Here is a 15037-nt window from a genome sequence, read left to right as displayed (position 1 = left end):
AACTTGCCTCCTTTCTGCAGGGAAATAAAGGGGTGTGTGCACCCACACACCCAAACCCAGAAGCGCAGGGATGTCCATGGCTCCCCAAAGGACCCTCACCTATTTATTTGGGGTCATTCTTTTTTTTTTTTTTAATAAAGTTTACTTATTTATTTTGAGAGAGAGAGAGAGAGAGAGAGAGAGAGAGTGGCAGGGACAGAGAAGGAGGGAGAGAGACAGAATCCCAAGCAGGTTCTGCACTGTGAGTGCAGAGCCCCATGTGAGGCTCCAACTCACCAACCATGAAATCATGACCTGAGCTGAAGTCAGATGCCATCAGAGCCACCCAGGCACCCTCTCTTTGGAGTCATTCTGACTCTACCCATGGCATCTCCCTCCTGCCTTCAATTAGAAATTCTTATAGTACCCTCACCACTCTCCCTTCCTCCTTTCACCTGAATCTCAAGCGATTACCTGTCTTTCTCTGTGGCCCACCTCCAACACATTTTTACCATTAAAACAAAAACAAAAACAAAAAACCCTCTATCACTACCCAGTTTAAAGTTTTCCCGTGGTTCCCACCATCTAGGGCAAAAGTCCAAGCCATGCCCGTTGGCATGCCTGGCAGGGCTCCTGCCCCCTCCTTCCCCATCTGTCCCTTCCAGCTGCAGTGACACTGAAGTGGCTTATAGTTTCCTGCACATACTACTCTCATTTGTCTCCAAGCCTTTGCTCGGATTGTCCCCTCAGTTCAGAGATGCTTCCCTGACACCTCTAATTCCTATTTTTCTACTTAAGTGTCAACTGGGCACCCTCTCTCCCAGTAAGTCCTTCTAACCACCCCAGTGCCCTTGCCCTTTGAGCTGAATCCTTGCACTCACTACATAGCTTTTGTGACCTATTGACTTGTCTGATTTCTTCACTCCAAGTTCCAAACAGAGGATTGACCTAAATTCAGTACTGCTATGGGGTTGTTTAGGAACCTGAGAAAGCAAGTAGTCTACAGGCCTCGAGATCAGAAAGCGAGTAAGCAAAGGCCAATGAGGAAGATTAATGCTGTGGCTCCAAGGGATGGATGTTCCTCCACCTGGGCAGAAAGACCCGAGTTGAAGCACGCTCCTGGGGCTGGAGCAAAGAGCAGCTCATAGTTTGCTCCTGGGGGTGGCTAGACTCCAGCTGGCCAGACCCACAGATACCCTCACTTGTACACTGACAGGGTTCTCCAGAGACTTACACAGGGAGACATCCCAGGCCTGTCAAACATCCACTTCCCCTCAAACAGTAACAGGTACGTTCTGAAGCCAGCAGGCAAAAGGAACTAGGAGCTTCTACCACTGTTTTTCAGAAGTGGGAAGAAAAAGTGTAAAATACAGGACGGGCATCTTGCCTCCATAGTAGCTGGGTCTTAGGAAACCGGAAGTGTGGACTGCCTGCACCATGTGGGCGGCCCGGGGGTGGGAGGCCAGGGGCACAACAGTGAGGGCAGTGATAAGACTGTGCAGCCAGTTGTGGATGTGGGTGGCCCAGGGCAAGAGAGCCAGCAAGCAGGCAGGTGATTTCCTTGAGCCGCCTAAGAGAGGGCTCTCCTTCCAGCTCTGCTACTCCTATAGCAAACAAGGCGCGCGCACACACGTGTGCCCACACCCACACACACACACACACACACACCTAAACTGATGCAGATATTCAATTCTCCCCACAGCTCCTGCAGCCCAGGATGTGCCCCTGCCTTGCCTTTTCTTTCCAGATCTTGCCCCAGTGACCCAAATGTTGTCTAGCCCCTCCACCTTGTCCTCATTTGTACCCAAACTGCAAGGCAGGATCAGGGGTTTCCCATTGACTTCATCAGGACACCCATCTGCTTTAACCACAGAAAAACCAATATGGGGAAAACAGTAAAGACAGGAGACAGAAGCCCTGACGCAGGTTTTCAGTATGCAAGTGTTTTTGACTCCACAGCCAGTTGCTTAAAATGAAACATAAAGGGCAGCCAGAATACACACCCAAATGCAAAAAGGTAAAGGAAACATAAAATAAACCACACAATACCATGAACCCCCACAAAACCAAAAAATTAAAACCCAAAACCCCTCAACTTTATATATATATATATATATATATATATATATATATATATATATATATATTTTTTTTTTTTTTTTTTAAGGGAGAACAACTGTTCAAAACCAACTGGGCAGTATGGTGGGGGTGGGGAGCAGTCCTACAGAAGGGGGCCTTGAACTTCCCCCTGGGAACAAAGAACAAACACAATACAAAGAAAATAACCACCAATCTCCCACATGGGTCAGGAGTCTCCAGAGAACAGATTGTCCCATCCTCAAACTGGCTTTTTTTTTTTTTGCCGTTTTTTTTTGTCTTTTTTTTTTTCCATTTTCTTCTTTTGTTGTTGTTGTTTTAGCACCTGTACAATAAAACTGTACCATCTCCAATCAGCTGGCCATAGCCAGGCCCTCCTGCCTTTAGATGGTACATACTCTCTACAAGGATTGTTTGGAAAAAATAGCAATTGGTAGAAAAATAAGAACAGGAATAGGAAAGACAATGCCACAGAGGGGGGAAGGGACAGGGAAACAGCCCAAGCTCCTCCCCTCTCTCCCTCTCTCTCCTTCAACAAACCCAGTGCTGGAGGCCAGGAGGGAGGCCTGGCAGGGGCCCCACACTCAGCCCCAGGTCCTGAGGCGAGGTAGGAGTGGAGCCCGGCTGGAGCCCAGCCTCCTGCCCTCACCTAGGAAACAGCTGAGGCCTGGATCTCACATCTGGCCATCAATCCCAGAGCCCTCTGCAGATTCCAAAGGAGAATGGGGGGCAGAGGGAGAAGCAGGGAGGAGAGAGAAAGTGGGTGCTGAATCTGGGAAGGGGAGAGGTGATAGGCAAGGGCTGGGAGCTGAGAGGCTCAGCATCCAGAAGGGGCAAAGGCAGAATGGGGTGGGGTGGATGGAGGTGTGGGGGTGGGCGGAGGAGACGTGGGAACAAGCCCATGTTGTGCACTCTGAGGGGAGCAGTGAAGGAAGTGTGAGGAGGGGTGACCTTGGCTTTCACTCCCATTCTTGACTCTCCCCAAGTAGAGTGACTCACTAGCCCCTCGCCCTCACAATCCACCCCTCCCCAGAAACCTCCCTAATCTCGAGACAGGGCTGCTGTGAAGGGCAGGTGGTAAAACAATAAAAAAATGGGGGGGGGGGAGCACCAAAGCCTCAGGATTATCCTCAATCCCCCCAGCCCCAGGCCAGCACCAGCCACCTTCATCAGTCACGGGTCCTCGGCCCCCTGCCCCACCTGCCCCCTCCCCAGTGGGGTGAAAACAAACCTGGGAGTAACTGTCAGAGGGAGGGGGCAGCTCCAGAGCTTATCAAGAAAGACAAAGAAAGGAGGTGAAGAAAGTCCCTCAATACAACAAGTTGTCTCAAATCGTCACAGTGATACAGACTTATCAGAAACCAATGAAACAATACAAATTAAATACTAATAAAATAAATACTATGGAAGACAGAAGAACACAGGGGAACAGAGGGGGCGCTCAGAGATTTGGCCTTTTCTCATTTCTCCTCTGGACAGGCTGAGGCCACCCCAAGGGACCCTGGCACCACCTCCCACCATCCCTGGGACCTCTTGCCCTCAGACGTGGAATTCAACTTTCCACCCCCATCACCAACCACAACAACAATGACGATGACAGGGAGATGAGAACTAATTATAACCAGAAAAAAAAAAATCCAGTCACTAATGCTGGCATTGATAAGGCGGCTTCTTGTTGGTCCGTATTATTGCCTCATTCTGCAGTCTGGTGCTCGGTGGGGGAAAGACATGGGAAGTGGGGAAGGGTGAACTTGGGAGGAGAAAGAAGAAAAGGGAGGGGCTGTTTTCCCGGTCAACTGTTCCACGGCTGGAACTCCACCTCAGACCCCAGGAGCCGAAGTAGCTCTGGCTCATACCGCACCAGCTCCACAGTCTCAGAGGAGCCTGGGGCAGATCTGTCGTCCATGCCTCCGGGCCTCTCGGCTGGGGTCAGAAGCTGACTGGAGGCCACCTGCCGGTAGAACTCAGCCTTGGGCAAGGTGGCAATTTCAAAGTGCGGGAACCGAGCCTGAAAGATCCTGGAGGAAAGCTTCAGCCTCTTCAGGACATCGGTAAAGAGGAACCAGTTGCAGGGCCTGGAAGAGGCAAGAGTAGGAGTTATGGAAGAGGCCTGGGTGGAACCAGTGGGGTGCCAGGAACACTCTGGAAGGCCCAGGAAGGCTGCCAGTTTGGCTACCTGTCCCCCACCCCCAAACTAAACCATGGACTCCCTGGGTGTCACTGAGGCAAAAATCTCCTGTGCTAGCCTGCACTGGCTGAACCAGCTTTCAGCTCAGTTGTGAGCATTCAACCCGTGACTACCCCTTCCTTTTAAAATAGTGGGAGCAGGAAGGAAAGGGACCTTCCAGAACCCAAAACTCTTAGCAGGCATCCCCAGGCCTTCCCCACACCCCGTGACCCGGAATTTACCATCTGCTGGGACCAGTTCTTTCCCCTACCGAGCCCTGCTACCCCGTCTGGTTTCCCTTGCCTGTTCTCACTCCTGTTTCCCGTGCCTCTTCATTCTCCAAGACCTTCCCCAACAGACGGGGAGCCGTGGAGAAAGGCCTAAACTGTGGGTAATCTAAAAGGCATTTCTCTTTGGCTCTGGAATGCATTAGACAAGTTTTTTCTCCAGCGGCAGCACCATCGTTTCTGCAGGGCCAGAGCTCACGTTACAGCCAGTCTGACTCTGCTGAGCACACCCGACTGGCCTGGGCGGCAGCCTGGGGACAGCTGGGAGGGGTGCCGGGGAGGCCGATCACGGGCCATGCGCTTGCTTCGACTAAACCAGGAAGAGACACTGCATTCCCCTGATGATGGTCCCGTCTCCAAGGCTGTCCATCCTGGCCATTGCCCTGTCCTACCGGCAGCATTTGTGTCAGCCTCCTAACTGGTCTCCCCCTGGCTAAGAGTCTCCCTGCTGCACCCCTACCTACCCTCACTGCATCCGTTACTACCCGTTTTCTAAAAAAGAAAATCTGGCCTTCTCACTCCCTAAACTGCTTTCCATGGATCCCCAGTACCTCCAGCAAAGAAACCTCCACATTCGTTACCATGATATTATGGCAAGACCTTTCAAACATGACCCCATTCAACTCTTCAGCCCAACCTCTCCTAATAACACACACACACTCACACACACAGTGTACCCCCCACCCCACCAAGTGCCAGACATTTGCTGAAGGACAAGCCCCACTTTCTGAACTTGTCTGTCTCGTGCCTCTGCTTGTGCCTCGCCCTCCATCTTCCCCTCCTCTCAGGCCCAGCTCAGGCGCCATCTCACCTGTGAAATGGGTTGTTCCCATTTCACAAAACTGCCTGTTCATCCCATCTTCCACAGTCTCATGGCGCTTGGTTCATACCCCTTTTATAATACTTAGAACATGACCCATTTCAGAAAGGATACAAAAGAAATGTAAACTGTGGTTTTCTCTGTGACACAGGAATGGGGGCTCAGGGTGGACTAGAACTTCTATTATTCACTTGACACCTTTCTGAACTGCATGAAATTTTTATAATAATAAATCCACTTTGGACATATTGTCTTTTATTAGAACTAATTGTATACTTGTCTCCCACCTCCTCTAGACTGGAGATTCTTTGAAGGCTGTATTCTGGCCCTCGGGGTTTGACTGGTGTGCCTGCTGAAGACACGTTTATAGAATCGAGTGTTTTCTTTTGGGGCACCTGGGTGGCTCGGTTGGTTGGGTGACTGGCACTTGGATTTGGCTTGGGTCATGGTCTTGTGGTTCGTGGGTTCAAGCACTGCATCTGGCTCTGTGCTGAGGGTACGGAGCCTGCGTGGGATTCTCTCTCTCTGCCCCTCACCTGCTCGCTCACACTTTCTCTCTCAAAATAAACTTTAATAAAAAGAACTGAGTGTTCTGTACAACACCTACCACTTCTACCCAGACCCACAGTCCTTCTCCCTAAAATGTAACACTCTTCCCTGTGACACTAACCCCTTTTCTCACACCATCAGGAAATGGAATGCTCTAGGTTCAGAAGAAGGGACTACAGACACCATTCCCTTGAAGCATCACTTTCAAAGAATGGAAAAGACCCCTCAGAACATTAACACTTGGTGGTCAGAATTCAGCTTTGCTTTGATGACTCGAAGGCACTTCAGTGGGTCATCATTCTACACCCTTCCTACTTCTTGAAGAACATTCATTTCACAGTGTGCTGCAGTGGTGGGCAAGGGCAGATTCAGAAGAGGCACAGAAGGATGTAATGTCAGGAAAACCAGCTTTGCCCATACCAAGTTCTCAACTGAAAACCTGCCTGCTGCTCGGGTGGCTGAGTGGCACATGGCTCTCAGCTGCCCTGTGTTCTGTCTACACCTGATGCACACTAGCCTGGTCCTTCTACTGCCTGGAGCCCAAGATCCTGTTTCAGAGAAGGAGGTGCTGAATACTCTGGAGGAATTAATTAACTGTGCAATACTATATCTCAGACGCCTGGCCCCACCCTCTGGGATCAGCTGATGCCCAGAAGAATAAGGACCAAAAGCCGCTGAAACTTGATCCCAACCAGTGTCATCATATAGGCTATTTTTATTCTTATCAGCCCCTGGGGGAAGGGATGCAAAGAAACCATGGCCGGATGGTGATTGGTTAGAGTAGTCAACTTGAGGGACTCACTTGAAGGGCTCCTAATCCATTGTGCACCCCTCTCTCGACCATGTGCACTTCATGTGCCTTCACTTTTTTAGAAAGACAGGGTCTGATGTTTCCAAAATAGGTATCAAAGAACAAGTACCCTTAAAAGTATCTGCAAACATATTGGAAAAGAGGAAGAAAACACCTAATGGTGGAGGCTGATAATAAAAAGACAATTCATTCTGCATCCTCCTGAGCAGCACTGCCACACACTGCCATCCGTAAGAGCCGAAAGGACCATGGTCTCCAGGCTGTCCCTTCTGAACCCTCAAATCAAGATTCAACTGGGTTCGGTCTAATGGTAAGCGTCAAGTACATTCTAGTCTCCAAAAACAGGTGATGCCTGCTAACAATATACACAGTGATCTGAGATGACAGCACTGAGGCCATCATCTCGCCAACATTAAGGCTACAAGAAAGCAGCCTGCGGATTACTTAAGGACCCCAGCAGCCCCTCAGCTATGGCAACCATATGTCCTGGCTTTTCCAAGAATCTCAATTTCAAATATTCTGTCTGGCTGTTCCCAGAAACCACAAAAATGTTCCAGAGATTCTAATAGTTCATCAGCTCAAACATCTCCCAGATCATCTCTCACACCCAGGAACAGCAGAGCAATTCTTTAGAGAGTGAATCTAGATTCTTTGAATCTAGATTTTGGGTTTGGGAAATACATATATAGTCAATATACCTAGAGCTTACAGCCTCTGTTCTGAATGTAACTAATCAGGGCTGGAAAGTCAGGCTGGCCTTGGTCATCTGTCAGGTTTCCTAAGCTCCAGCATGTGCTCTTCAGGTCTCTGCTTCCTTCTGGAGAACTCCCCCATTCCCAGGGAGGCAGGCTAGGGGTTGCCAGGATCCTGGCACTCAGTCCCTGTAGCTCTTAGACACTTACCCGCGGGACACTGACACTTGGAGGTTGTAGCAAGGGAGAAGAGGCTTGTCTGAGAGCTCAAACATAAAGTCATCCTCTTCCACATCATCTCCTTCTTGATCAGAGTTCCCAGGAGGATTATGGAGGAGGTCACAGGCAAAGCCATCTTTTTCTTCTGTAAGGATAGCACATGGGATATGAGGACTTAGCTATGTGCACAAAACTGAAGAAAAAAAAATGTTTCAACAAGATAAAGAGGCACAGAGGTGGGTGATTAGGACATAAGCAACAAGTTCACAGACCCCCAGTTGGGGCCAAGTTTTGCTGATCCCATGGCTCCCATCCTTGGGAGGGCATGTGAAAGTTCTGTCCCTGGAAGACAGTAGTTTCTGGCCAGAAATTCATTATACTCCACCTTTCAGTTGGAAAACAGCCAGATGCTGTAAAGGACCAGCCGCTCGGCCTTTGGAAATGGAGCCCGATGACACTACCAGCAGTCAAAGGCAAGGTAGAAACACCTGCCATGCCTGTGGGGCTCTCAGGAGCCCGGAGGGGCCACTCAGTCAGTTCCCATCCCTGGCTACGTGTCTGGGTGTGGCATATTTCATTCCATCCCAACCTTCCCCAGCTCCAGCTTCCCCAAAGCTTAGGGGTGGATACCTCCCCCAACCTGCAGCCCCGGCCCCAGGAATGAGTGCTAGCTGACTGCCACAGAGAGAGACGCTTCCTAGAGAGGAAAGCTTGGGTCAGAGGCTAAGGGCCTGGGAGGCAGCAGCTGTCTCCGAAACTGTGCGTGGTGGGAGTAGGGCAGGGAGAGAATGATCATGGCCAGGTGAGGGGCTGGGTCTCTCTTGAGTGTGAACAATGCCGGAAGAGATGACAGTGCAACACAGGGGCTTGTGGCAGGGTTAGGACGAAGCAAGGGAGGAGAAAGGCACTTGGAAGAGAGAGAATAAAAACAATAGCCAGGGCATAAGTGGTGGAGGGCAAATGAGGGGTGGCTTTGTGGCATCCCTGGTTTAGGCCAATGTATTCTGAGTCTAGGGGGAGCATGGGCTAGTGTTCGGGTTGAAAGGGTGTGTAAGGTTCTGTAAGTTACTAACAGGTGCAGAAAGGCAGCCTCCCTTCTCACTCCTGTCTTTGAGAAGAATCCATGAAACCCAAAGCAATCCCCCATCTCTGGGCCACAGACAAGCATGGGAGGAACCCGACTCAAAGCTTACCCAACACAGAACTGCTGTAGAAGTCCCAGGACACGCCAGGGTCACCCTCTGCCCGGCCCTGAAGATCTGAGAGGTGATCTGATGAAAGAAGAGAAGGCAGTGAGACAAGGAGGGTGGGCTGGAGAAGGGCCTAGAAACAAAGTACATCTATATGGGGCCAGGAGAATGGGAGAAGGGAAGGAAGGAACACAAGAGGGTCTGGGGGCTAACAGGGAGAGATATGTTTCCTGCTGTCAGTCAGAAGTTGCCAACCAACAGCCAGGACCCAAATCTAGCCCACTGATGACCTGGGGTTTGGCCCAGTGTTTTAAACAAAAAAAAAAAAAAAAAAAAAAAAAAAAAGTTGAACATTTTAAAATTTAGAGATTTCACCTAAAAATCTGGATTTCCAACTTTTCTTGAAAAAAAAAATATCAGAAAATCTGGCAACACGGCATCCCACATTCCTGCATATCAACAGTTGGCTAGAGGGAGAGGCGACATGTGCGTTCTCCGGTTCAACAGTCCCCACCCAGCCTGCTCTGCTCTGCTCTCTTACATGATCAGCCTGAAGGCATTTAGGTCTGGGATCCCTGCTTTTAATGGTATAGGGAATGGACTCTCCCAGAACAATCTCAGACCTGTCCCAAGATTTCAATTCCCTGCAGGTCACGATGTTCATACAGCCAATCAGGATCTCTCCAATTCAAAGTAAGATAAGGAAGCAGAATTCCTTCATCTTTGAAAAACATGGGGGAGAGGGCCACGTGTACCCTCATAAAAACCTTTTGCTTCCACTCCTAGGTGTATACCCCCAAAGAATTGAAAACAGGTGTTCAAACAGAAACTTATACACAAAGGAATGTGCATAGCAGGTCTACTCACAATAGCCAAAAAAGTGGAAACAATCCAAATGCTGTTAAGCTGATGAAGGGATAAACAAAACGTGGTCCATCCATATAATGGAACATTATTCAGTTATAAAAAGAAACAAAGTACTGATGTATGCTACAACATGAATGAACCCTAAAGACATTACACTAAATGAAAGAAGCCAGACACAGAAGGCCATCTACTGTATAATTCCACGTATATAAGATATCCAGAACAGGCAAATCTACAGAGACAAAAAGCACATGGGTAGTTGGGAGGGAACAGGAAGTGACTGCCTAATGGGCATAGCGTTTCCTTTCGGTGTGATGAAGAAGTTCCAAAACTCAGTAGTGGTGATGGTTGCACAACATTCTGAATGCACTCAATGTCACTTCACTGTACACTTTTTAAATGGTTGAAAGAGTAGGGGGCACCTGGGTGGCTCAGTCCGTTAAGCATCTGATTCTTGATTTCAGCTCAGGTCATGATCTCACAGTTTGTGAGATAGAGCCCCAGGTCGGACTCTGTCCCAACAGTGTGGAGCCTGCTTGTATTCTCTCTCTCCCTTTCTCTCTGCCCCTCCCCCACTTGCTCTCTTGTTCTCAAAATAAAAAATTTTTAAATGGGTTAAGGGGCACCTGGGTGGCTCAGTTGGTTAAATGTCTGACTTCAACTCAGGTCATGATCTCACATTTTGGGAGTTCGAGCCCTGCGTCCAGCTCTGTGCTGACAGTGTGGAGCCTGGATCCTGCTTTCAGATTCTGTGTCTCCTTCTCTCTCTGCCCCTCCCTCACTCGCTGTCTGTCTCTCTCAAAAATAAACATTATAAAATAAAATAAAATAAAATAAAATAAAATAAAATAAAATAAAATAAAAACAAGACAATTAAAAGGTTAAAATAGTAAATTTTATGCTGTAAGTATTTTGCCACAATAAAAAAAAATTTAGGGGCGCCTGGGTGGCTCAGTCGGTTAAGCGGCCAACTTTGGCTCAGGTCATGATCTCGCGGTCCGTGAGTTCGAGCCCCGCGTCGGGCTCTGTGCTGACCGCTCAGAGCCTGGAGCCTGTTTCAGATTCTGTGTCTCCCTCTCTCTCTGACCCTCCCCAGTTCATGCTCTGTCTCCCTCTGTCTCAAAAATAAATAAACGTTAAAAAAAAATTAAAAAAAAAAATTTAAACCGCCTTTTGCTTATTTGATAGGAGGCTAGACATCAGGTCACCCCTTTGCCTCCTTGTCTCCTAGCTAAGCATCACCTAGTAGAACTGCTTCACCTCTCAGCCGCACATGTACAAAAGGAGATTTTCATGACAAATTCAACTGTGGCATCTGTGGGCACATGGCCCAGCACAGTTGGCAAGCTGATTTAGCTCTATAATGGTTGCTACCAGCGCTTAGGTGACACCCAGGCAAAAGTACAGGAGAGAGTCCAAAGGGCACAGGTGATGTGAGGGAGCCCTCTGGAAACCAAATCCCAGGAGGAAGCTGGCGGCCACTCCTAAAGGCACGAAGCCAATCCCCCCTGATGAAATGCACCACTGCACTCCAATATACTTTCCTTTTGGGTCGTACAGTCTATCAGCAAAAATGCCTATTAGCTGTTGTGAGCTACTGAAAGAAGTAACTTTTTAGCAACCTTCTACGAGATGAAGGGTTTCTTCTGGTAGGAAAAGGCAGCCAGAGAGAGCTTTCAAAATAATGGCTGAGCAGCTACAGTGGAAAACCTTTAGTCACGCACATTAGATCTTTTTTATGTACTCCACAAAAAACTCTTGAGGTCATGACTGCCAGTTTCTGTGCTCTTCTGGGCCCCTGCCCCCTGAGAGTTGGAAGGAGTTTCTTCAGAAAGCATCTGTCAGTTAGGTAGGTGCCTATTCTGTGCCTGGCCTTGTGCTAGGTGTCCTGGGAGATGGAGGCATGAGATCATAAGTCTCCAAGAGGCAGGGAATATATATGTCTGTCTTGTTCATCATTGTCTCCCCATGGCCTGAGCCCAGGTGCCTGGCACATAGTAAGAGCAAATAAATATATGGAGAAGACAGGGAGGGAAGGAGGAATTACTACAAGGCAAGACCTAAAGCCTGCTTAACTGGCATGCTGAAACACCCGTGCTCCAAGGACTGTCGTCTCCCCAGGAGATCACATGAGGATTCCATCAAAGCCCTAGTTCCCCACATTCTTGGGGCTCCTCTCTAGGGACTGCCTTCAGAGCCCCCAGAACATTCCACTAATTCTCCTCACTGACAGCAAATCTTTGTCATTCTCAGGTGAATATGCCTTTCTGAGGCAGCCCAATGTGCATGGGCACAAGCAAAGGTACAATCGTCTGGGCAGGCCCATGAGCTGCACGCCAGAAAAAGCTCCCACGGTTGCTTGATGGTGTGCCTTCTGGTCACGTTTCCTCATAGGCCTTAATGTACAATTGGGACAGAGAGGGACATTTCTCTCCCTTGACTGTCCCCCGCCCCTCCTATAACTTTCAGTCCTTTACTCTTCTCCTTTCCACCAAAAAGTGCCCTCAGCCCTGCAATCCTGCTCCTGGGTATATATCCACAAGAACTGAAGACTGGTACTCAAAGAGACACCTGTACACACGTGTTCTGCTATAGCAGCACTGGTCACAATGGCCAAAAGGTGGACACAACCCAAATGGCCCATGAACCAATGAAGGCTTATGCCTTCCCTTATGGAAAATGGGATAGATCCATACAATGGCATACCATTCAGCCTCAAAAAGGAAGGAAGTACAGGGTGCCTGGGTGGCTCAGCTCGTTAAGCTTCTGACTCTTGATTTAAGCTCAGGTCATGATCTCATGGTTCATGGGTTCAAGCCCTGCATCGGGCTTCGTGCTGACAACGTGGAGCCTGTTTGGGATTCTCCCTCTCTCCCTCCCTCCCTCCCTCTCTCTCTGCCCTGCGCAGGTACACACACACTCTCTCTCTCTCTCTCAAGTTAAATAAATTAACTTTAAGAAAAAGGAAGAAAGTACTGAAACATGGTACCACATGGATGGACCTTGAAAAACACGATGCCATGTGAGAAAAGTCAGACACAAGAGGCCCCATGCTGTATCATTCCATTTATATGTAATATCCAGAATGGGCAGGGCCATGGAGACAGAAAGTACATGGGTGTTTGCCAGGGGCTGGGGGAAGGGGGAAAATAGAGAGCAAATGCTTAATGGATTTGGGGTTTCATTTTGGGGGTGATGAAAAGGTTTTGGAACTAGACAGAGGCAGTGGTTGTACAACATTGTGACTACACTAAACGCCACTGAATTGTTCCCTTCTAAATGGCTGGTTTTATGTTATGTGAATTTTGCCTCAATAAAAGAAAATTTTTAAGTACCCAAGGTGAGCGGTCACCCTGGCAATCAGAGTTTCTCTCTTTCTCAGGGTCCTGTCATACCACTCCCCATGTCCTCCAACCAAGTCACTAGCCCAGGGACATGAAAGGAGAGGGAAAAAAACAACAACAAGTGGTCTTTGACATGGGGTCATATGGCAGAGGTCTCAGGCAGGAAAAACAAAAACCTGTGATTCAGTGACCTCGGGTGGTAAACTGCTAACCCTTTCATCAGTGGAAGAAAAAGCAGTCCTGATCCTTCCTCGGATGCCCCAAAACCAAACTGCAGCAACTCCCCTCGGCCCCCACATACTTTCTGACAGATGAAAATGAATCTGTTTTCCCTTGACTAGCCTGGGTATTCTTTTCTTCAAAGGGTCAAAGGCAAATCAGTCACATGCCTGCCTGTAATTTGGTCCAAGGAGGAGGTCTTCCAGAGGCTCCTTGGACAGTTGCATGGCTTGGTGTCCCAAGCCCAAGGACAAGGGAGAAAAGGTTTGCGTTTTGACCTCCAGTACCCAGCACTGTACCTGAAACCTAACAGGGCTCAATAAATGCATGGATGAATGAATGGAAGAAGGGGTGCCGCTGTATCCTTCATGATCCCTGGAGAAACGGGCCTCACTTTAAGCCAACTCAATATAGAAAAATCCACATTTACAACCCAGATGAATTACCAGCATCTTCTGCATTGCAAAAGGATTCACTACAGGATATTTGTAAATAGTGACATTCCTTTGTATATTTAAAAGAGGGTTTGATTCCCAGACTTTTCCAGAACAGGAGCCTTGTACAAAGAGAAGGAAGCTCCACACCAGGAGTAACAGTGAGGCTCTTGCTCATCGTTTCCACCTGCAGAAAATGGAGCCCTTTGCACCCTACAGGGATTCGCCTTCATTTTCTGCCCAGTGGGATATCCCCCAGGGGAGGGAGAAGACAATTAATCTACAGAGAGTCTGGTCAGGCAAATGTTTGGGGATGAAAAGCAAAAAGCTTTTTAAATACCTCTGCCCGACAGGCAAAGTTAAAAAAAAAAAATACATCTAGAAGTCCACCCAAACGCATCCAGATTTAGGGGCTGGGGCGGTGGGCAGTGAGGGAAATGCTTCCCACACTTCTGAGCCCATGGCGCTTCCTCCAGCCACTAGACCACCCTGTCCAGTGCTTCTGTGACATCTGGTGGGGGTGGGGGGGATGGCTGGGATTAATACAAAAGAGAAATACTCAGTTCAAGGAATTAAGCCCCTGATGATAGTTACATAATATTGTCAATATGCTAAGTGCCACTGAATCATTCACTTCCAAATGGTTATATTGGGTGATTTTCACCTCAATTAAAAAAAAAAAAAACCTGAGTATTGTCTTCTCATCTCCCCAAAACAACCTCTGGGCCCAAGTTCCCTCTCTCAGGAGCCTGCTGACTCCTGCCAGTGCCCACCTCCCTGGGGCTAGGGCCAGGTGCTGCTAGCACTTTCTCAAACAGCCAGAAAGAGATCTGCATCTGAGCATCACTTGGTATTTGCATGGAAAAGAGGTGGCCCTGTTCTAACACTCCGTTCAGTTCAGTTCTGGCCCCCATGATGAAGTTGTAGCTCTGTGCCTAAGAGGTTGAGAAACAATGTCAAGATCTGAATGAAGGTGTTTGGCTTGGACATGCTATCAAGTGTCAGAATTAAGAGAAGTCTTCTCTTGGGGCGCCTGGCTGTCCCAGTTGGTGGAGCATGTGACTATTGATCTCAGGTTTGTGAGTTTGAGCCCTATGTTGGTTGTAGCAATTACTTAAAAATAAAATCTTTATAAAAAAAAAAGTAAAGTCTTCTCTTGACTCTGCAACATGAGCTGGCATTCAGGTTAGTTTAAGGAGGCATCAAAAGGCTGGCTAGTAGGGGCCCCTGAGTGGCTCAGTTGGTTAAGCGTCCGACTTAGGCTCAGGTCATGATCTCACAGTTTATGAGTTCGAGCCCCACGTCAGGCTCTGTGCTGTCAGTTCAGAGCCTGGAGCTTGCTTCAGATTCTGTGTCTCCCTC

At 48.5% G+C, this 15037-nt stretch overlaps 1 protein-coding gene across 7 annotated transcripts in view; it reads right to left on the bottom strand.

The window, feature by feature from the left end:
* Positions 1 to 1902: 1902 nt before the first annotated feature.
* The window catches only part of BCORL1 (BCL6 corepressor like 1), a 63681-nt gene continuing 50546 nt past the window's right edge, over positions 1903 to 15037 (bottom strand). For all 7 annotated transcript variants that reach the window (XM_053891297.1, XM_053891295.1, XM_053891296.1 and 4 more), the window contains 3 exons: positions 8815 to 8892; positions 7613 to 7766; positions 1903 to 4151 (listed from right to left, as the gene is read on the bottom strand). In XM_053891297.1, coding sequence (XP_053747272.1) covers positions 3869 to 4151; positions 7613 to 7766; positions 8815 to 8892 — 515 coding nt within the window. In that variant the 3' untranslated portion in view covers positions 1903 to 3868. The remainder of the gene's footprint in view (positions 4152 to 7612; positions 7767 to 8814; positions 8893 to 15037) is intronic.

The sequence above is a fragment of the Panthera pardus genome, unplaced genomic scaffold, assembly GCF_024362965.1.
Source record: "Panthera pardus isolate Hobbes unplaced genomic scaffold, ASM2436296v1 HiC_scaffold_27, whole genome shotgun sequence".
Lineage (NCBI taxonomy): Eukaryota > Metazoa > Chordata > Mammalia > Carnivora > Felidae > Panthera > Panthera pardus.
This window is presented reverse-complemented; position numbering and strand designations above follow the sequence as displayed.